Source organism: Pelmatolapia mariae, linkage group LG20 (genome assembly GCF_036321145.2).
Source record: "Pelmatolapia mariae isolate MD_Pm_ZW linkage group LG20, Pm_UMD_F_2, whole genome shotgun sequence".
Classification (NCBI taxonomy): domain Eukaryota; kingdom Metazoa; phylum Chordata; class Actinopteri; order Cichliformes; family Cichlidae; genus Pelmatolapia; species Pelmatolapia mariae.
The window spans coordinates 27,147,455-27,164,645 of record NC_086244.1 but is presented as its reverse complement, the minus strand read 5'-3'; the positions used below and the strand labels follow the sequence as shown (position 1 = coordinate 27,164,645).

The following is a 17,191-nucleotide window of genomic DNA, read 5'->3' as shown; positions in this document are numbered from 1 at the left end:
TGCCATTCACTAACAAGTCCTTCTAACACTGTGTAACCCGAAAGCAAACACACATTAAGGACCAGAAAGATTTACTAGCATGAAAATATTTGTTTTTTTAAATTTCAAGCAATATGTTTGTGAAGTGACAGTAATTACATGCAACAGTAGTTAAACACAATGATCTATAAATATTTTGTCTCCCCTTAAGAGCTTTTTTTTAACATTAGAGGCCAAGCTGGTAATTAGAGAGACGGAAAAGATGGAGACAGTGAGGGTTTAAGTATTGCCTGTGTGGCATACTGATTCATGTTACAAAGGTGCCTCTGCAGTCAGGATGAAGGCTAAAAGAACAGCGTCTGGAAGGAAACGAATATTCATTTTCCAAACACCCCCCCACCCCCCTCAAGCAGCTGGGAATCAAAAACCCAGAAATATGTGAGGAAGAAGAAACAGAGGAAAAAGAAGAAACAGCTTTCAGGGGGAGGGCACAGACAGATGGCGGATGAAAATCCTCAGCGGGAATATCTTTGGAGCTGATGTGTTGCATAGTAACAGACTGCATTCCAGTATCTAGACAATGCACTGATCAAAAACTTCTCTTTTATCTCCGAGTACTTTTAAAGGTGATGATTCATACCCAGACACAGAAGCAGTCTCTATTTGTGATGGTCATCAGGATTTTGATTGCATAATAGGGACAAAGAGTGGGAAGCAAGAACAATGCAAGAAAGTAGAGAGATACAGATAGAGCGGCTGAATATTTACTCAGCCACTCTCTTTACCAATCACGGATTGCGTTTAATAAGGTTCAGCGTGTAAGAATGTAGAGTTTCAAAGTTGAACCTGTTTTTGTTCCAGGATGTTAGGATATTATATCATATTATTATAAATCTGATTTGTGATTTGACCCTGTTTCATTTGATACATTAATTTTTTGTAACCTCTACATCATCGCTGTGACTTTTTTAAACCCTAACCTGTCTACATCAAACCCAACCCAGTGCTTGTTGTCGAGCTGCAGAAGGTCAAGTTTGTGAAGTGACACTTTTTCACTTGCATATCTTAGAAACGTGAGGCTGAGCTAGCTTGCAGGACTATTCATAATGTATACTTCCTTTTTTCATAGGTTTCATAGGTTGAGTTTTCTAACTTGACTCCAGCTTGGCTAGTTTTAGTTTCTTTTGGATGCTGCCAGGCAGCAAAGACCTCTTCACATTGCTCTGCTTACGTAATCTACATCGCCTCTATGCTTCACTTGCCCCTTTGGGTCAGTACAGGCAAGAACATCTCTCTAGTATGTGTATTCTCTGTGATTTACAGCTCCCGTGTCACTAAAGATCAATGTCATTGCTGTCCTCAGTGCTTCTCTTGGATACACCCCTTCTTCTTGAACACTACAGTGACCATATCCATTTCAGCAGGGGTTTTATATTGCAGTTCTTTATTTAGAGTCCTCTTCATTTGGAAGTAAAATTGAGATGAGACTAAATCTGGTGAAAATACTGAACCACCTCTGCACCCATCCTCGCTGTTGGACTTGTTTCAAACCCCATCTCCCGTCTCCTTATTTTTCTTTGCCCTACCCCCAACAGAAGCAGGAGAGTTAATGCTCAGTGGGAGAGCCCTCTGGTCCCATGTGCATCTTCAACTAAGCTGCACACACACCTCACAGTCCCCCAGACCACTAAAAGCACAGACTCCCGCCTGTAGCTATATTTCCCTAAAGAGGAGTGGAGCACACAAAAATGAGCAGAGTGCTGCCTGCAGTATGTTCGGCCTTCCCTTCACTAACACTTCTACGATAGCTGCAGGGACCTTAAGGATAACAGTTGCACAGATGCATTCACATTGCTCACTGGTGGAGATATGCTCTCTTTGGAGGAATGCATGGATCCTTTTAATGACTGCTCATGTTTTCTCTGAGTTAAGAGAGGAGGATTATCCATCATTTAGGCTGCAGAACTGAAAGTGAATCAAAGAAAGTTCCTTGATTTATGCTACTACAGTCATAGTGACCACTGAGTAAAAAGTAAAACGACAGCAGTGAAAAACAGCAGAGACACAATATGGTGTAATTATAGAGTAATTATTACTGCTGTGCACTCAGTCTGCTGCAGACAAACTAATCTAGCATTTAATCAGCATGAAGGACAAAGCGTTGGTCGCTGTTCATTTCTCCAGTGGTGCAGCTGAGAGGATGGTGCTTTTGGGTGCTGTACCAAATGTCTCCATGTTATTTTGGCTTGTGCAGACACATGCAGGATGTGGCCTGTAGCCAAATCCGCTCTGTGTGTTTGTGCATGTGCATTAAGGGTACAGCTCACTGCTCCTCCCCACCCTGACATGCACAAGCAGTGTCACATTGTGTGCAGCAGAGCACGCCTTGGCCTTTGTGTGCGGTTGCCAAGTGATCACAAAGAAGGGGACAGAGCATGTTTGTGTTGTGTGTGTGTGTGTTTGCCTGTTTTATATTTTAGATGTGACGATTGTTTGTGGGGAAATCCTCAGTATAAAACTGATGCATCCGTTTTTAAAACGTATTTTATTTGTAATCAACTGCACAAAATTAATCATCACCATTGTTATTTCATCTATTGAAACTTCTTCATCTCCAGTACATACTAGTATATGTATTACTTAAGAATAAACATCCATCCATCCATTGTCATAACTACTGATCTAATTCAGGTTATATACACACACACACACACACACACACACACACACACACACACACACACACACACACACACACACACACACACAGAGATTTCAGTGGAACAAGTTGTGCTTTCCCAGTGTGACCAAAGGAAACATTAAACAACTGCTCACATTTGACTGAGCTGATTGGTGGTGCAACTGGGGAAGTAAGGGGTCAAGAGAGAGCTGTAGGGGAGTCAAGTTTCTGGTCACAGAGAGAGAGAGTTCAGAGTAAGGGGTCACACTAAGAGGTGTGGAAGAGCTGGGACATAGCGTTTACTGTGTGCTGAACCTGAAGGTGAACAGGGAAGATCTGTTCAGATGTTCTGTTATGTTTGTAAAATAATGATGTAAAAGGATGTGCTGATAATGAAGTCATGGCTGCGGGGAGGTGGGCACATCCGGGACAGGTCATCAGACTACCCACAGGGTCTGTGGCTCTTAGATGTTTTGATTTGAGCTGGGCTTCAGCGAGACTTGCAAATTAATTTCAAAGCAATATGATAAATAATTGTTAAGACATTTTGTTAAGAAACACAAACATCAAGCTTACAGTGGAGGAATAAACCTCAGAAGATTAGAAGCCATTAGTCATTATGTTTGGGGAGCTATGAACATCTAAAAAAATTTGTAAGAAAAAAAAATTGATGCCGAATTATTGGAACTGCTCATTAACAGCAAGAATTTTTTCTTTAATGCCTGTAATTTTAATATTGTTTTTCTTTCCTTCTATGAATAAAAAAAGCCTTTTACTTTGAAAGTACATATTTTACTGCCAGATATGTTCAGATAACACATAAGAGGAAGGCTGTGTTCACATCCTGCTCCTTTCTTGAACAAAACTGGCTTTATAGGAAGTTGATGGGTTTGGATATTCTGGCCCTGCCCTGCACTGCGGCAGAGGCAGAAAATCTGGTGTCTGTGTATCTGTAAGCGAGCAAGAGAGGGGAAGGAAAGAGAGAGAGAGAGAGAGAGCCCACACTGCAGGACTCGACACCTCATCACACCTCATCAGTAATCTAAGATTCTGCACATTTCTGCACAAACAGATGGATACGCACAGTTTTGCTGTTGTGTTCAAGCTCCTTTTTAAAATAATAACAATAATAATAACAAATGTAAAAAATGTAGAAGATTTTAATCTGGCTGTGTACAAACAGGAAGTATAAAGTGACAGGTTACTTCTGGAATGTGTTCTTGTGTCTTTGAAGAGAGTTATCTGAGGACCCAGAACATGATGCTAATGTTACACAACAGCACTGAGGGCTGTCCACTTAGAGCCACATAATTCCTTTCAGATTACCCTTTCCACCCCCATCCACCCCTACAGAAAAAAGTCCTGTCCAGCACGAACACCGATTCATCATCATATACTATAAATATTAGTTCTTAATCCTATTTATTTTGCAGGTTGCACATTACCTTTGAATTTGAGTGGATTGCTATCCACCTGCTGGTTCATCACCATAGCGTCGTTCATTTCATTCATTTCAATGTCTCTCATTTGAGAAGATGCTTCCTGTTCTTTCCTTTTTTAAGTTGCTTACCTTGTCGGTCTCTGGTGTTTTTGTTGCATCTCTGTCCCACCTTTAAGATGTTCTCCACAACCAAGTTTTTTTTTGTATTTATAGTCCTTTAGTTGTCAGTTCTTCTGTGTACCCCCCTTTTTGTTGTTCTTCTCTCCATGTCTAAGTTTGCCTTTATTCTTCAAATGCTCATTGTTTTATGGACTTAGTGAGGCTACCACCGCTGCCAATGTATGGATGCGAGCATGAATGGTTGTTAATCTCTCTGTATTATCTCTCTGTGTTTTACTGTTAGCAGGTTTTAGTTCCCTCAAGTTGAGCAGTTAAGAAAATGGATAGACTGATGGTTTTATAGATTTTTGGCTCTTCCGCCACCTTTTCATTTGAACTCAAATGTCTGGTTCTTATGTTCAAGAAACACACAGGGCTCTGAAGACAAATCCCTCTGCTGCACAGAATCAGCTCTGAGGGTTAAGATTGCGCACATGCTGTTCATGGAAAATCGCAAGTTACTTCACATCATTATGCCAAAGAAAGAAATACCTTCACTATATTAGTTCACTTCCGTAACATTTGAGCTACAGCTGCAATTAGCTTAATTTCCCAGCCTAGTGTAACAGGGGATTAATGACCCTGATGACACTGGCAGGAGCCTCTTTCAGCACGATAAAGCACCCTGCTGTATGGCAAAAACTACTTAGGACTGTTTGAAAAGACAGAGAATGACAAAGAGCACAAGGTGAAGCTTGGTCTTCAGATTCCCCAGCTCTCAACACATCCCACAGATGATCATTCTCCAATGAGCATTTCTCAGAATGTATTGGAAGTAGAAGTATAATCCAGAGAGCCTCCCACTGACAATCTCCAAGATTTCAAACATCTGCTGCTAATATCTTGAAGTCTGATATGTCGAGTCCTTGCCACAATGGCTTGGAGCTGTTTGGCAGCATGGCTGGTGTATGATATGATGATGCTTCTCTTTTGAATTTAATTGCAATGTGGATTGATTTTCACTGTTACACATCCCAGTAAAATGGTTTGTGTGAGCGCTCCCTCTCCAACTTTTGTTAATGGCAACACAATAATCCTTGGTCAAAGTGACCCACTGTTTGTACTGGAGACAAAGAACCCCTCCAAGGTAGCTGCAGATGGCAGACATTCAACGAAGTGCCAGGGTTGATCCTAAAAATGCACTGGACTGTGCCACTTCTCCTTCACCAAGCCCTCGCGGTACATACTACAGCTGAGTGGGTAACTAAACTCTCTGTGCCTAGCCAGATGTTGGCCTAATTTACTATGACTACCAGCGTATGTGGCCCATTTACATGTCCTCACACCCAATGTGTCTGTGTCGGCATGTGTACAATGTCTGCCTCTATTTCAGGTGTTCCAGCAATCCCCCTAGTGACAGCCCATAACTCACTTTGTTTTTAGCAAAAAAAAGCCGCAAGAGCTAAGCTGACCTCAGGACAGCTCAGGTTCATTTTCATGTCATTTTTAAAAAATGTTTCAAGTCATTATGATGAGTTCATTTTAGAAATTTTAGAAATGTCTTTTATCATTCGTAAAAAGAAAGAAAGAAAAAGCCTTACCACAAAATTTGGTGTGCTCCTGTTGCTCTGCGTATTCAGGAAACCATGGTTCCCATTACGGCTAGAATTTGCTTTCATATGGCAATGGGGGTCTGACAGTCACCTTTCTGATAATTCTTGAATCATGAAAGAGATGACTACTATCATCACCTGACTGCAGCTATGATCACCTCTACTGAATGTTTAAATGAGCTTCATTCGCTGTTTTGTTTTGGCAGTCCACATCTCCTTTGGTTCAGTCTTGCCACTCTTACCACAATCCTCTACAGATGCTCCGGGAATTTTTCATTAAACAACAACTTTAGAACTTTACACTAGGTGTAAAACACCAAACAGATAAAGTTAATGAACATTTTGTGAGGATGACATTGCATTTTACAGATAAGAAGAGAAAATGCGAGGACATATGTGTTGGCTGGCTTGCTTGAGCTCATTTGAGACACTTCCATAGCTGGCAGCAACCAGATGTGGTGCATTTGAAGATGGATGAGAGCAGATAAAAGCAGCCTTTAAAAAAAAAAAAAAAAGAACCCCAAAAAACTAAAACAAACAAAAAACCATCACATAACTTGGTTCAATTAATTAAAATAGGATAGATCTTTCCTTCTTCATCCCAACATGTTACTTATGCAGGTAAATATGTGTTATTTACATTTTTTCCACTCTCTGACTATAATTCCCTGAATGGTAACTAAGATCTAAGATCAGGGTTGTGGTAATGGAAAATGACAGTAATCCGCCATCATCCTGATATAAATTTACTCTATCCTTAATGAGGCAGTGACACAGAGCCTGTTAAAGGAATTATTAGCGTCGCTTGAGTGGAAAAGATAAGCACCTCACTTCCTGCAGACATGACTGGGGAGATACTGAGCAGATGTCTAGTGTAGTGTATTGTTTCATAAGCAAGTGATCAAAAAAAAAAAAAAAAAAAAGATGACAAGAACAGTGAATTTAGGATGCCAAACGGGGCAAGCTTTATTCAACACAGCAATAAAGAAGAAGAAGAAGAAGAAGAAAAAAAAAAGAAAAAAGAGTCAACTTTTGAAAAAAGATTTCAAACAAATGTACATGTCAATCAACAAACAAACAAACAAAAAAAAAAAAAGCAAAATAGCTACCAAATAAATAAAGCACATCAGCAACAATACTTCCATCAGACACCCTCGAAGATGCTGTACAATGACTATAAAACAAGAGACGGTATGTACAATCGTACAACTTTAATAGGACATGCTTAGGAGTTTGACTGCACCATTTTTACCACACACTGACTACAACACAAAGGCTGCATATTAACTGACATGGTCATTGAGCCGCCCATGTAAACCATCATCAGAAGGCCTGGCAGAGAAAAACCCAGAGAAAAATATCAAGATTTTTATTTGTTATTTTGTTTTGTTTTTTTAAACAAGCTACGCCGTAAATGCTTAAACGATGCAGTAATAATGGATGTGGGGATGTCTGCTTGTGAGCTAACCCTATCTGTCCACACAACTAACCCAAGAGCCAGTCTCTGTGTTTCTGAGCTGAATTGTTGCTAGGCAATGCTGAGGAATTTGGTGTGTGACCATGAACTGGAAGCCTTTGTGCAAATCACCACTTTAAGTTCCTCCAACTACCAGGGGCAGTCCACAGCTCCGTACAGACACAGCAGCCATTTCAGAAAAATCTCAAAAACAACACGGCGACTAACATCATGCCATTAAATACATAAAAATATACACACACGCACACGCGTGCACACACACAAAGAATGGAAAAATAGCTTTCTTTGGACAGGGCCAGCCTGTGCAGTTTGATTACTTGTTCTCCTTAGTCCCACATTATCCCCCCCCCTCCACACACACTAGCCCTTGATGAATAATTGCTAGACTTTAATGTATAGTTCAAATTTGAAAAAACAAATACAACAATTCACTTGAGGCATACTGCCTCAATGCTTTTTATTATGATTATGTTGAGCTGACAGCAACAACTCAAATAGCATGTTGTTCCTTCTTGTTTGGAATACTCTGATCTAGTTCACAGCGCAAACGCTGTCCTTGGTTTTCTATATACCGATCACTACTTACACAGGGGGAGGGAGGGGCTATATCAGCAGCCTTTTGTACAGCGGAGATTGAAACAATCTCTAACATGTCGATCCATGGAGCACTTATAGCATGACAGTAATCACAAAGCTGCGTTGTTATTGCCACGCAGGTTACTTTTGCATCACAAAGCACTTAAATCGTTATTGCTTTATGGTTAGAAGCACGGAGATCAATGCTGCGCACACACACATAACCATGAAGCCTAAGATTTAAGCTCAGAAAAGCATCTGATTTTTCCCTTTGTTTTTTGTTTTTTTGTTTTTTTGCAATGTAACCTACAGTAAGTGCTGCTTATTGGATGTGAACAGATATTACAAGTGTGTGCAAAACAAAAATCAGTCCTTTTGGAAGTATTGAATCAGGTTGAGGGTGCTACATTGCATTGATGCAAATGTGAGGAATCCACAGGCATATTACAGTAATTACAGTATTCAAAAATCTCATTGACTTCTGGGAACTCAATATGAAAGGCATATTTTTCAAAACTGCATACCATTTGAGAATTGTTGAAAAACTGTCAACAATGCAATGCTACAATTTTTTTTCTGAAGAGTGTCTGAAAATACAAACCATTTCAGGTCAGTCTGACTTCCATGTAGGAGTGATCTTATTCTTTTTAGATATGCCTCCTAACATCTTAACTCGTATCGATAACCAGCCACGGTTCAATAATCAACAGGCTAAGCAAAGCTAAGCTCAACATTGAACCGACTGTGGTTAAGCTCCTGGTCACCACAAGAGCAATTAAATGTGTCTATCCCACCAGACTCCAGCAGTGATAAAAGACACCCTGGAAGTCCAGCTAAACCTCTGCTTATATTTTGTGTCCGTTCCGCATTTCTGCAGTCGTTTTGTGTACACGGAGCCTCTTCAGCATCTTCCAGTTATTCCACTGAAAGCTTGCAGAGCAACACTATCCAGAGCTACACAGCCATGCATCAAGAATCCGTGCAGGCTGACGTAGTCTAGACTGCTGTAAGCACAGCAGCCTGTGCTCACTGCTCTTATCCCTGCTGTCATCACTGCTGAGACAATAAGAACATCTCTCTATGTAATAGCTCTCACGGTTTGTCCCATTGCTCCCTGTACATCTATTCTATGTACTTCCAGTAAATGGGGAAACCAGTGACACGCTATTTCACACCTCACACACCTTACTAAGAGGGATGTACAGGATTTTGCTATTTCCTGACGGTTTCATGCTAGATTTATTTTTTGAGTTAAAAAAAATATCCACTGAATTTTCCGAGAGGCATTTACATCACAAGATTAAACGTCACACGTTGCACATTTCCATTTCGGACAAAATCAACATGTGCCTATAGATAGTAAAATTAGACAGATGTAACACCATTGTAGTTGCATACTGTTCACAGGTGAAAATAAAATGGTAGCTTGGTGATCAAACCTTGACTGATATTGTTTGTTCGAAAGCAAAAAACAAACTAACAAACAAACAAAAAATAAACAGTGGAAAAGGATGGAGGTGCACTAAAAGGTTCAGGAGCAAGTGGACAGCGAAGTGTCCACCTCTTCTGAGTGGTGTTTGGTTTCTTGGGGGGGTGAGGGAAGGATTCAGCAGGTAACCCTGATAAAACCATCGTGCCCACCCCCCCTTCCCCGAGACCAAAGACGCAGGGGATGTGGGTTTAATGTGAGGACTGTAACCCAAGAGGTCTCCACTCACATTACCGAGCAGCTCTTGGCCTTCTCCTTCTTGAAGGTGGTGGAGATCAAATCTGACTTGCTGGGCAGGTGAAGAAGTCTTTTGGAGAGGCGTCGGGTGGGGCTGGGCTTCGGGAGAGGCTGCAGCTTGTTGATGCAGGCCATTGCAGCGGTGCGGAATACACTGTGAATGCTCTTCTCCGAGGTGAACGCCGAGCACTCGAGATAAGCCTCTGCACCCAGCTGCTTAGCCATAGCAGAACCCTGCAATAAATGAAGCAATAACCGATACTGTTCATGATATTCTTCAATGATGCAGTTAAATTTTTTTCCTGTGATGTAGTGTGGAGACAAGTCCTTTGGGACGGGGTGTTACAGGAAAGGCATATGTGTAAAAATCTGCACACACATGGATCTTCGTTTGTTTCTTTTGTCTCACCTGTTCATAGGTGATTGGAGTCTGCTTCTGATTGGACAGCTCCATCAGTGTGCAGACATCTGTGCGAAGGTCGGTCTTACAGCCGATGAGTAAAATACGTGTGCTTGGACAGAAGTCCAGAATTTCAGTTTTCCACTGTGGACCCAAAAAGGTGATCAGTTGGTGTATGGTGATAAATAGTCTGTTAATACACTTTGGAATCACAGTAGGCTACAAGAGAGAATAGGACTTTGAAGTAAAGTGACCTTAAGTCATTACCTTCTTCAGACTGCTGTCCACAGTATCTGGGCGGCTGATGTCAAAACACAGCAAAACTGCATCTGAGTCACTGTAGCACAAGGGCCTCACATTATCATAGTACGGAGAACCTTACAGGAGAGAGAGGAGAGCAATGTTAATGCTTGTAACAAACTATGAAAATGTAGACAAAAGTAGTTTTGCATTCCATAAAACATTTCCTAGAACTTTTGGATGCTCAGAAATATTTTTTAATCATGTTTTTTTTAAGAGGAAACTTCCAGTTTTGCTGCTCTTTAACCAGGTCTAGTCTTCTTTAATATGCCAGGTCAATTAATAGAAACTTCATTAAATTCATATTGCTGGTTTGTGTGACAAAAGAGGACTCCTGCATAGCCACAATTTTTAAATATTGACAAAGATCCTCAGTGGGGGTTTTTTTGCCCCGTGTTCAGTGTGAATGAACACATTTGCTGTACAGGTTATTTAACATCTGATGGTACAGAAAACTGTAGGAAAAGTATGTTTCTTAGATTTACACTTTACATATTACTTGTTAATGCAATTTGCACTAATATCTTGCACAATCTCAGTCTTACTTTTTGCTCTTCTTTAATGTAACCTCATTTTTATTTAATTTTCATTGTTTTTTTTAAATGACTGTTATACAAAATTTATACATACATAACAGTATATGCATCTGTGGCAATTTACGTTTGTTGTTAATTGTAGGCTGTGCCATTTTTATTCTTTATCCTGCTGCTGTAACACAATAATTTCCCTTGTGGGATCAATTAAGTATCCATCTTAAATGTGCAATTCTTCAAGCTACATTTGTAATATAAAGTGTGTATACATTCAAGTTTAGAGCAATTTGTTTTTTCATTTTTAATTTAGGCCAGATCCAAGAGCTGTGAGAACAGGAAGTTGGTAAAAAAAAAAAAAAAGAAAGAAAGAAAAAAAAGAAGAAGATTGAGCAGGAGAGGAAGAGCAAGAGAAATCATCTGCTTAAGTTAGGTGTGCGCGGCATCACTTCTTCCCGCTGAGCTCCGCTTTGCTGTTGCTAAAACTGCTACTTTTGCTGCTCCTATATTCTTGGCTGGCATTTTAGAAGTGAAGATGACAATCGAGCACTAAATCCTCATTGATCTTCTCTTGCAGTAGATTACGCAAGTGGAACGGCAGGGCTCGGGGCAGGCAGACGCTCCCACTCATGCTCAGAATCCTTAAGTAAGCCACCCACCCCCCCAAAAAATCCTCTGCTCGGCAAGCAATACCTCCAGTCCCTCTGTTACCACAGCAACAGCCTTGGAATCCACCATCTACATCAGGCATTCCTCCTGGCTCTCTGTAAAGGCTCGCCTTAACTGCCACTCAATCATTTTACACCACTAGCGGCCCACCCACCTACTGCTGGGGACATTCCTCTTCTCTGCGACAGAGTTTGGGACCACAGACATACGCCCATCACACAAAAAGATTCACACGCGCCGGAACCACAAGCGCTAACACAGACGCACACTTTTTAAATTTGGATGCATGCAGAGGTGAATCCGGTCCCTTATCAGATGAAACAGAAGAGGGGCTGCTCAATGGGATTAACATGTTTACTTTAGTCTCTGTGTGAATCCCAAAAGGGATTCAGCGTTCCTTTTATAGCTAAAGATAACACAAGCAGTCTGTGTAATAACTCATTAGATATTGCACAACCGTCCTAATTGATTTATGGTGCAGAAACAATGCAGCAGAAGAAAACATATAAAAAAAGCACATGAAACACGGATGCGTGCATGTATGTGTACACAAAAACGGATATGTGCTTATGAATACTTAATGATTTTCCACATTATCAAAGGGTAAAACTGAATTTGCCAGCTGCCGGGTGCCGTGAGTGGAATAATGACAAGCTGTGATGAAATTCCTCAGGACTCAATGTCCTGAAGAAAGTAAACACTGTTGCAAAAGAACAAAGGAACATGCTTGTGTTACAGCTCCATTTCTTTGCCTTTAGAAATAAAAGTGACTTTTTTTCTATTCTTGAGTAAAAGAAAGAAAGAAAGAATGGAGACAATTTGATTAAATTATTTACAGATGTCATACATATAAGAAAACACCATCGCTTTTACACCACATACACCTAATTGTAGCAGAAAAGCCACAAACACAACTTTGTGTTTGAAGAATTTGAGACATATGTCATGTCACACATGTTAAAAATCACACATGTTAAAATCAGAAGGATTAGAGCCACTAATATTGCAAGTTTCTGTGCCACGTCATATACGTGAAGTATATAATGGGAAAGTCAGAGGTCGGGTGCTCCAGAAATCTTTTCAATCTCCTGTGAGGGGTTATCACAGAGCCAACAAACAAGATGTGATTCTGCATTAAATGGCCACTGATCTAAATGCAACAATCAATGGAAGGCTACACCAGAGGTCCGAGAGCCTCTGCTTTTAAAGCTGACAAATCAATTAGCCTGCCAAGATGGAAGGGGCTGCTACGGGACGCAAAGGACATCTAAGCCTCTAGGATCCCCCCCCCCCACCCCCCCTTTCTTTCTTTGTTTTTGGTTACTATTGTCCTCACATATAAATAAAACTTCTATTTGTTGTGTTGGACAAACAATGCACAAATCAGTAAACATAGTGTACTTACAACAACATACAGCATCTCAATATTAGTATTCAAACCCCCCGTAACATGTTACTCGGCTTAGGCGCAGCCTCGGCAGCACTTTCCTTACACGCCAGGGCCTAGTTTCTAATCTTGGAAGAAATAGCTGTTACTATTGTGGCAAGAAAAAGCCACAGGAAAAAGAAGAGGGGGAGCCAAAGTATACCCTACTGAGCCATATCACAAAGAGACCTCCTCTGCCATTAATCCCTCACCCCCTGCAGTGTAATATCACAGGTTACTGCTATCTGTCTCTTTCACTCTCTTCCCTTCCTTTCTCCATTGCAGCAAACCACACAATGGTTTGGGAAGCCAGATCAATGCTCATGCAGCGCCTACAAGCATGGCCCAAATTATGGCTTTCCTCCTTGCATGCCTCTATACAACAGATGGAGAGTTTCTGAGGCATAAAACATGCAGAGTGAGGCTGACTAACTGAGGAATGGCAGAAAAGAAAAAGGAGTATAACCAAATTCTTGTGGCTGAGCAGAACTTCATCCGTCTTGATGGTGCGGTGCCCAGATCTGAGTGTTTGAGGTGAGGACTGGGCCTAAGTGGATGTAGGCTTCACAGGGCTGAAGACGGAGGCCCTTGTGTTGAAGGCTATGGGTGGGGGAGGGGAGGATCGGCTTTGTGTTTGCACGAGCGAGAGTATAACTGTGTGTTTGTGGATGTGCGCTAAAATCGAGTGAGTGACATAGCCTGTTTTCATCATTAGCACTCCTCCTCTCACTACGAAAATGCGGAGGTCAGACAGATTAATGATCCAGTGATGGGATGACTCACAGATATGGGGACGAGAGGAGCCCTGCGCCTCCACCCACACTCAACCGACTGGGAGCTGTGGTGCTGCCGCAGCTGAGGACTACGGACTTCACAGCACGCTCCAAAAAAACATATTACATTGCGTCAAGCAGTTGTTCCCTGGTTTCACATAAGCCAGTCAGAATTAGTGCTGAAGCCCCCTGCAGGGTGAAGGAGGTGCTTTTTTCCCGAGCATTATATGATCTGCTAACAAGCTTTACTTTGACATCATCATAGTTGATGACACTGGATTAAGAAAATTAAGTCCAACATCAAAGAGTTTGATTTAAAAACCCTGAAATGTTGATTTGGATAAAATAAGGCAGGAAACATTTGAGAATATAGCCTGTTTTTCTCAGCTAGTGTAAACTGATTGTTGGACAACAGTCCATGAAACATTTAGCAAAGCTAAACACTACTAATAAAAAAATAGATCACTGATGAATCAATGATGGGAAAAGATGGAGGAATTAAACTGTACCTGCTTACAATTCTAAAAAGCACCTAAGTTTTACAAACTGGGTGCCTATTAGAGAAATCACATGACATATGGTCATCAACATGACAATTAAATATTAAAAATGCCCCCTTTTACAATCCAGCAGAGTGTTTCATCAGCTTAAATGGACATTGGATTCATTCCAAATCGGTCTTATGTATACATCATACAATAAGTGATTATATACACACACACAGTACGATCTTGAACTTCAAGGCTTCGTCAGCAACATCATTAAACCTGAAATAAATTACACACCAACATCATAATGGCATTTATTTTTCACTATCTGTGCGCTACACCAGACAGAGCTCACCTTCCCTTCTTTCCCCTATTCCCCAGCATTCCTGATCAGATAAGCCTGGTTAAAACTGGTGGATTGATTTTAGACTGTAAATCCATATTGGAGCTGAGAGAAGGAGCCGCCTGCCATGTGGAGCCAGTGATGAGGTCAGTGCAATCAATGAAGGGGAGCTGGGATAATGAGGAGACTGTCTCACTGTGGTGTGGGCCAGGGCGGCATAAACTCCACGCAATTAGAGCAAATTACGGCACAGGAGAGGAAACTGTGCGGTGTGGCTAACAAATACCCCTTTCTGCCTGTCACCCATCACCACGAGCCTGACAGCAGATACCTATGATAAAAGAGTCATCTATAAAAGATGAGGGGGAAGGGGACCACATGCGGTCTCCTCTGAGAGTGTGAGGGGCGGGTCTTTTAAATCAAATCTATTGTGAATAAAAATAGATTTTATTTTTGTGACCCATTTTCAAATAGTCTGCTATGCATGTGCATATTGTACTCTATTGTACTTGGTATTGAATTGTGCCATAGGTGTTTGCTAGAGGGCAGGGAGTGGCAATCTATGCAGATTAGCCAGAAAGTAGCAAAGAGGGAGCAACAAAGGGAACGCTCAAGTGAAAGAAAGAAAGAGCCACAAACTCACTGGGTCAGTCAGAAGAGGTTGCCCAGCAGTCCCATTCACAGTCTTAATCCCTTGCATCATGCTGTTTGAGTGGCTGACCTGGAGCAGCATATGGAGGGGGAATGCAGGTCACTAGAGTTTTTTGAGCTCCCTCCTATCTGTCTGCTCCAGAAAAACTGTCCTGCTCAACAGGATGTAGCTCTGTGTGCCTATCATCCCTCGGCACCAGGCCCACTCCTGCTGGCCAGACCAAAGGTCCACAGTCTGGGATTAAAAAACGGGATTTGGTCTGGGGAGGGAATTACACTCACTTTTCTCCTCATTTTGCCGCTTTGTGATAATGGGAGGGGGAAAAAAATATGAGAGCACGGTAAATACTGCATCATCTCATACAAATGGGTCTGTTATATAAAGGATCTGTTGTACACAGACACACGTGTGCACAAAAATAAATAAATAAACACACTTGTACTGCCAATGTGACCTAGTCAGGCTGCAGCACGAGTGTGGACGGAGAGGAATGTGGCCTGGCGAGAGAAACTATTGTGCAGCGAGCATGAAGGGAATCAAACAGGTGCTGCAGACCCGTGCTCGCAGTATTCAGGTCAACACGCCGAACAGCAGATTTCCCGGGAGATCTACAATGACACATTGACCCTCTTTTTCACGCTTAGTGTAAATGAACATATGATGCACGGAGTAGGCATTAAAAGCAAGTGAGGTGGAATAATCAGTCTTTTTTGCCCAGTTTTTCCACTGCAACACACTTGGCACAAAAATGCACTTGTAGATCTGCAGAGTCCTTTACATCCAGACACATCCAAAAAAAGGGGGACACTTCATATCGGAGGAAATTTAATTTGTAGTAAATGGGAGATTTGAAAGAGTATATAGTTCAACAAGTACACATCCTGTGTACCAACAGGGGGGGGAATAGATTATAAGGCCCTTCCCTAAGTCTTTACCAATGTTTAACAACACTTCAATGTTCCATTTTCTTGCTCCAAAATAAAAAATGTCATGACGAAAATGAATAACTGGGAAGAAATACAGAGACTGGTGTTCCTTTCAGCAAAAGCAAACACTCATTACATTCACGGGGCATTGCCAAATCCTCTTCAGTGCGGCAAGCAGAACTGCAGATCACACACCACATGCACACGGAAAAGGTGATCGGTTACCTGAAGTGTCCCACAGACTGAGCTCCACTCGCTGCTCTTCCAGTTCCAGACAGGCTGTGTAGTTTTCAAATACCGTGGGCACGTAGGTCTGGGGAGCAATTAGCAACACGGTGCCGTTAGTGGGGAGTTGTCAGGCAGCTACAGGTAATGGAAGTTAACTAATCAGTACTATACACAAAAACACACGCACTGACCAATAAAACAATAAGACAAATTTATATCGCTTCTCAATTTGACAGAATTTCGGATCAATTAATCACTTTAATCGCTGCAACTGCAGGAGATATTCAACGCAGGCCACTATGAAAGGAAACCACCAGCTAAGAATGCGCAGAGAACATAATTCCACTGACCACATGATGAAACAATAATGCTACCGATGATATAAAGGTCAGTAAATAGGAAATAAACTAAAAAGCAAGAAATTTTAGGAAATGCGCAAGCAATATGTCACTATCCGCAACAGACGCACTGTTTTCTCCGTGCCGTTTCCAAATCATTTGATGAAAACCCAACACCGCGATTGTCAAGAGAACACAGGGTAGACTTTTCTGTTCATAAATTTTACTTCAACACGAGTCACATTTTTGCATACCTCTGGATAACAATCCTTCGCCAGGACTTGCAACATCGCCGTTTTTCCGCATTGAACGTCTCCCACAAGAACCAGTTTACATCTCACCACCAGCGGTTGTGTATTTCTCCTTTCCTTCATGATCCCAACAATGCTCCAGAGGATTTATTTAGCAGAAAAAGGGAAAGACAAACAAACAGCAGAACAGCCCAGCAATTGTTGTCCCAGCTTGACTGAGAAACCCGGTGTCTCGCTCTCGAAGGATGCCCGCAGTTGATCTGATTGAATTTGCCA

At 41.5% G+C, this 17,191-nt stretch overlaps 1 protein-coding gene across 1 annotated transcript; it reads right to left on the bottom strand.

Annotated features, from left to right (window-relative positions):
• Positions 1-6,766: 6,766 nt before the first annotated feature.
• Positions 6,767-17,191, bottom strand: rnd1b (Rho family GTPase 1b). The gene is made up of 5 exons (XM_063464306.1): positions 16,919-17,191; positions 16,324-16,411; positions 10,259-10,368; positions 10,001-10,135; positions 6,767-9,825 (listed from the first exon to the last, which is right to left on the bottom strand). The coding sequence occupies exons 1-5, from the start codon at positions 17,036-17,038 to the stop codon at positions 9,580-9,582; spliced, it is 699 nt and encodes a 232-aa protein (XP_063320376.1). The 5' UTR covers positions 17,039-17,191; the 3' UTR covers positions 6,767-9,579.

Coding starts and splice junctions, on each gene's coding strand:
- rnd1b (XM_063464306.1), bottom strand. CDS start 17,038: ATGAAGGAAAGGAGAAATACACAACCGCTGGTGGTGAGATGTAAACTG. Junction 10,369..16,323: donor CAGTCTGTGGGACACTTCAG/GTAACCGATCAC, acceptor CTCTCCTGTAAG/GTTCTCCGTACTATGATAAT. Junction 9,826..10,000: donor CTCCAATCACCTATGAACAG/GTGAGACAAAAG, acceptor CATTTATTGCAG/GGTTCTGCTATGGCTAAGCA.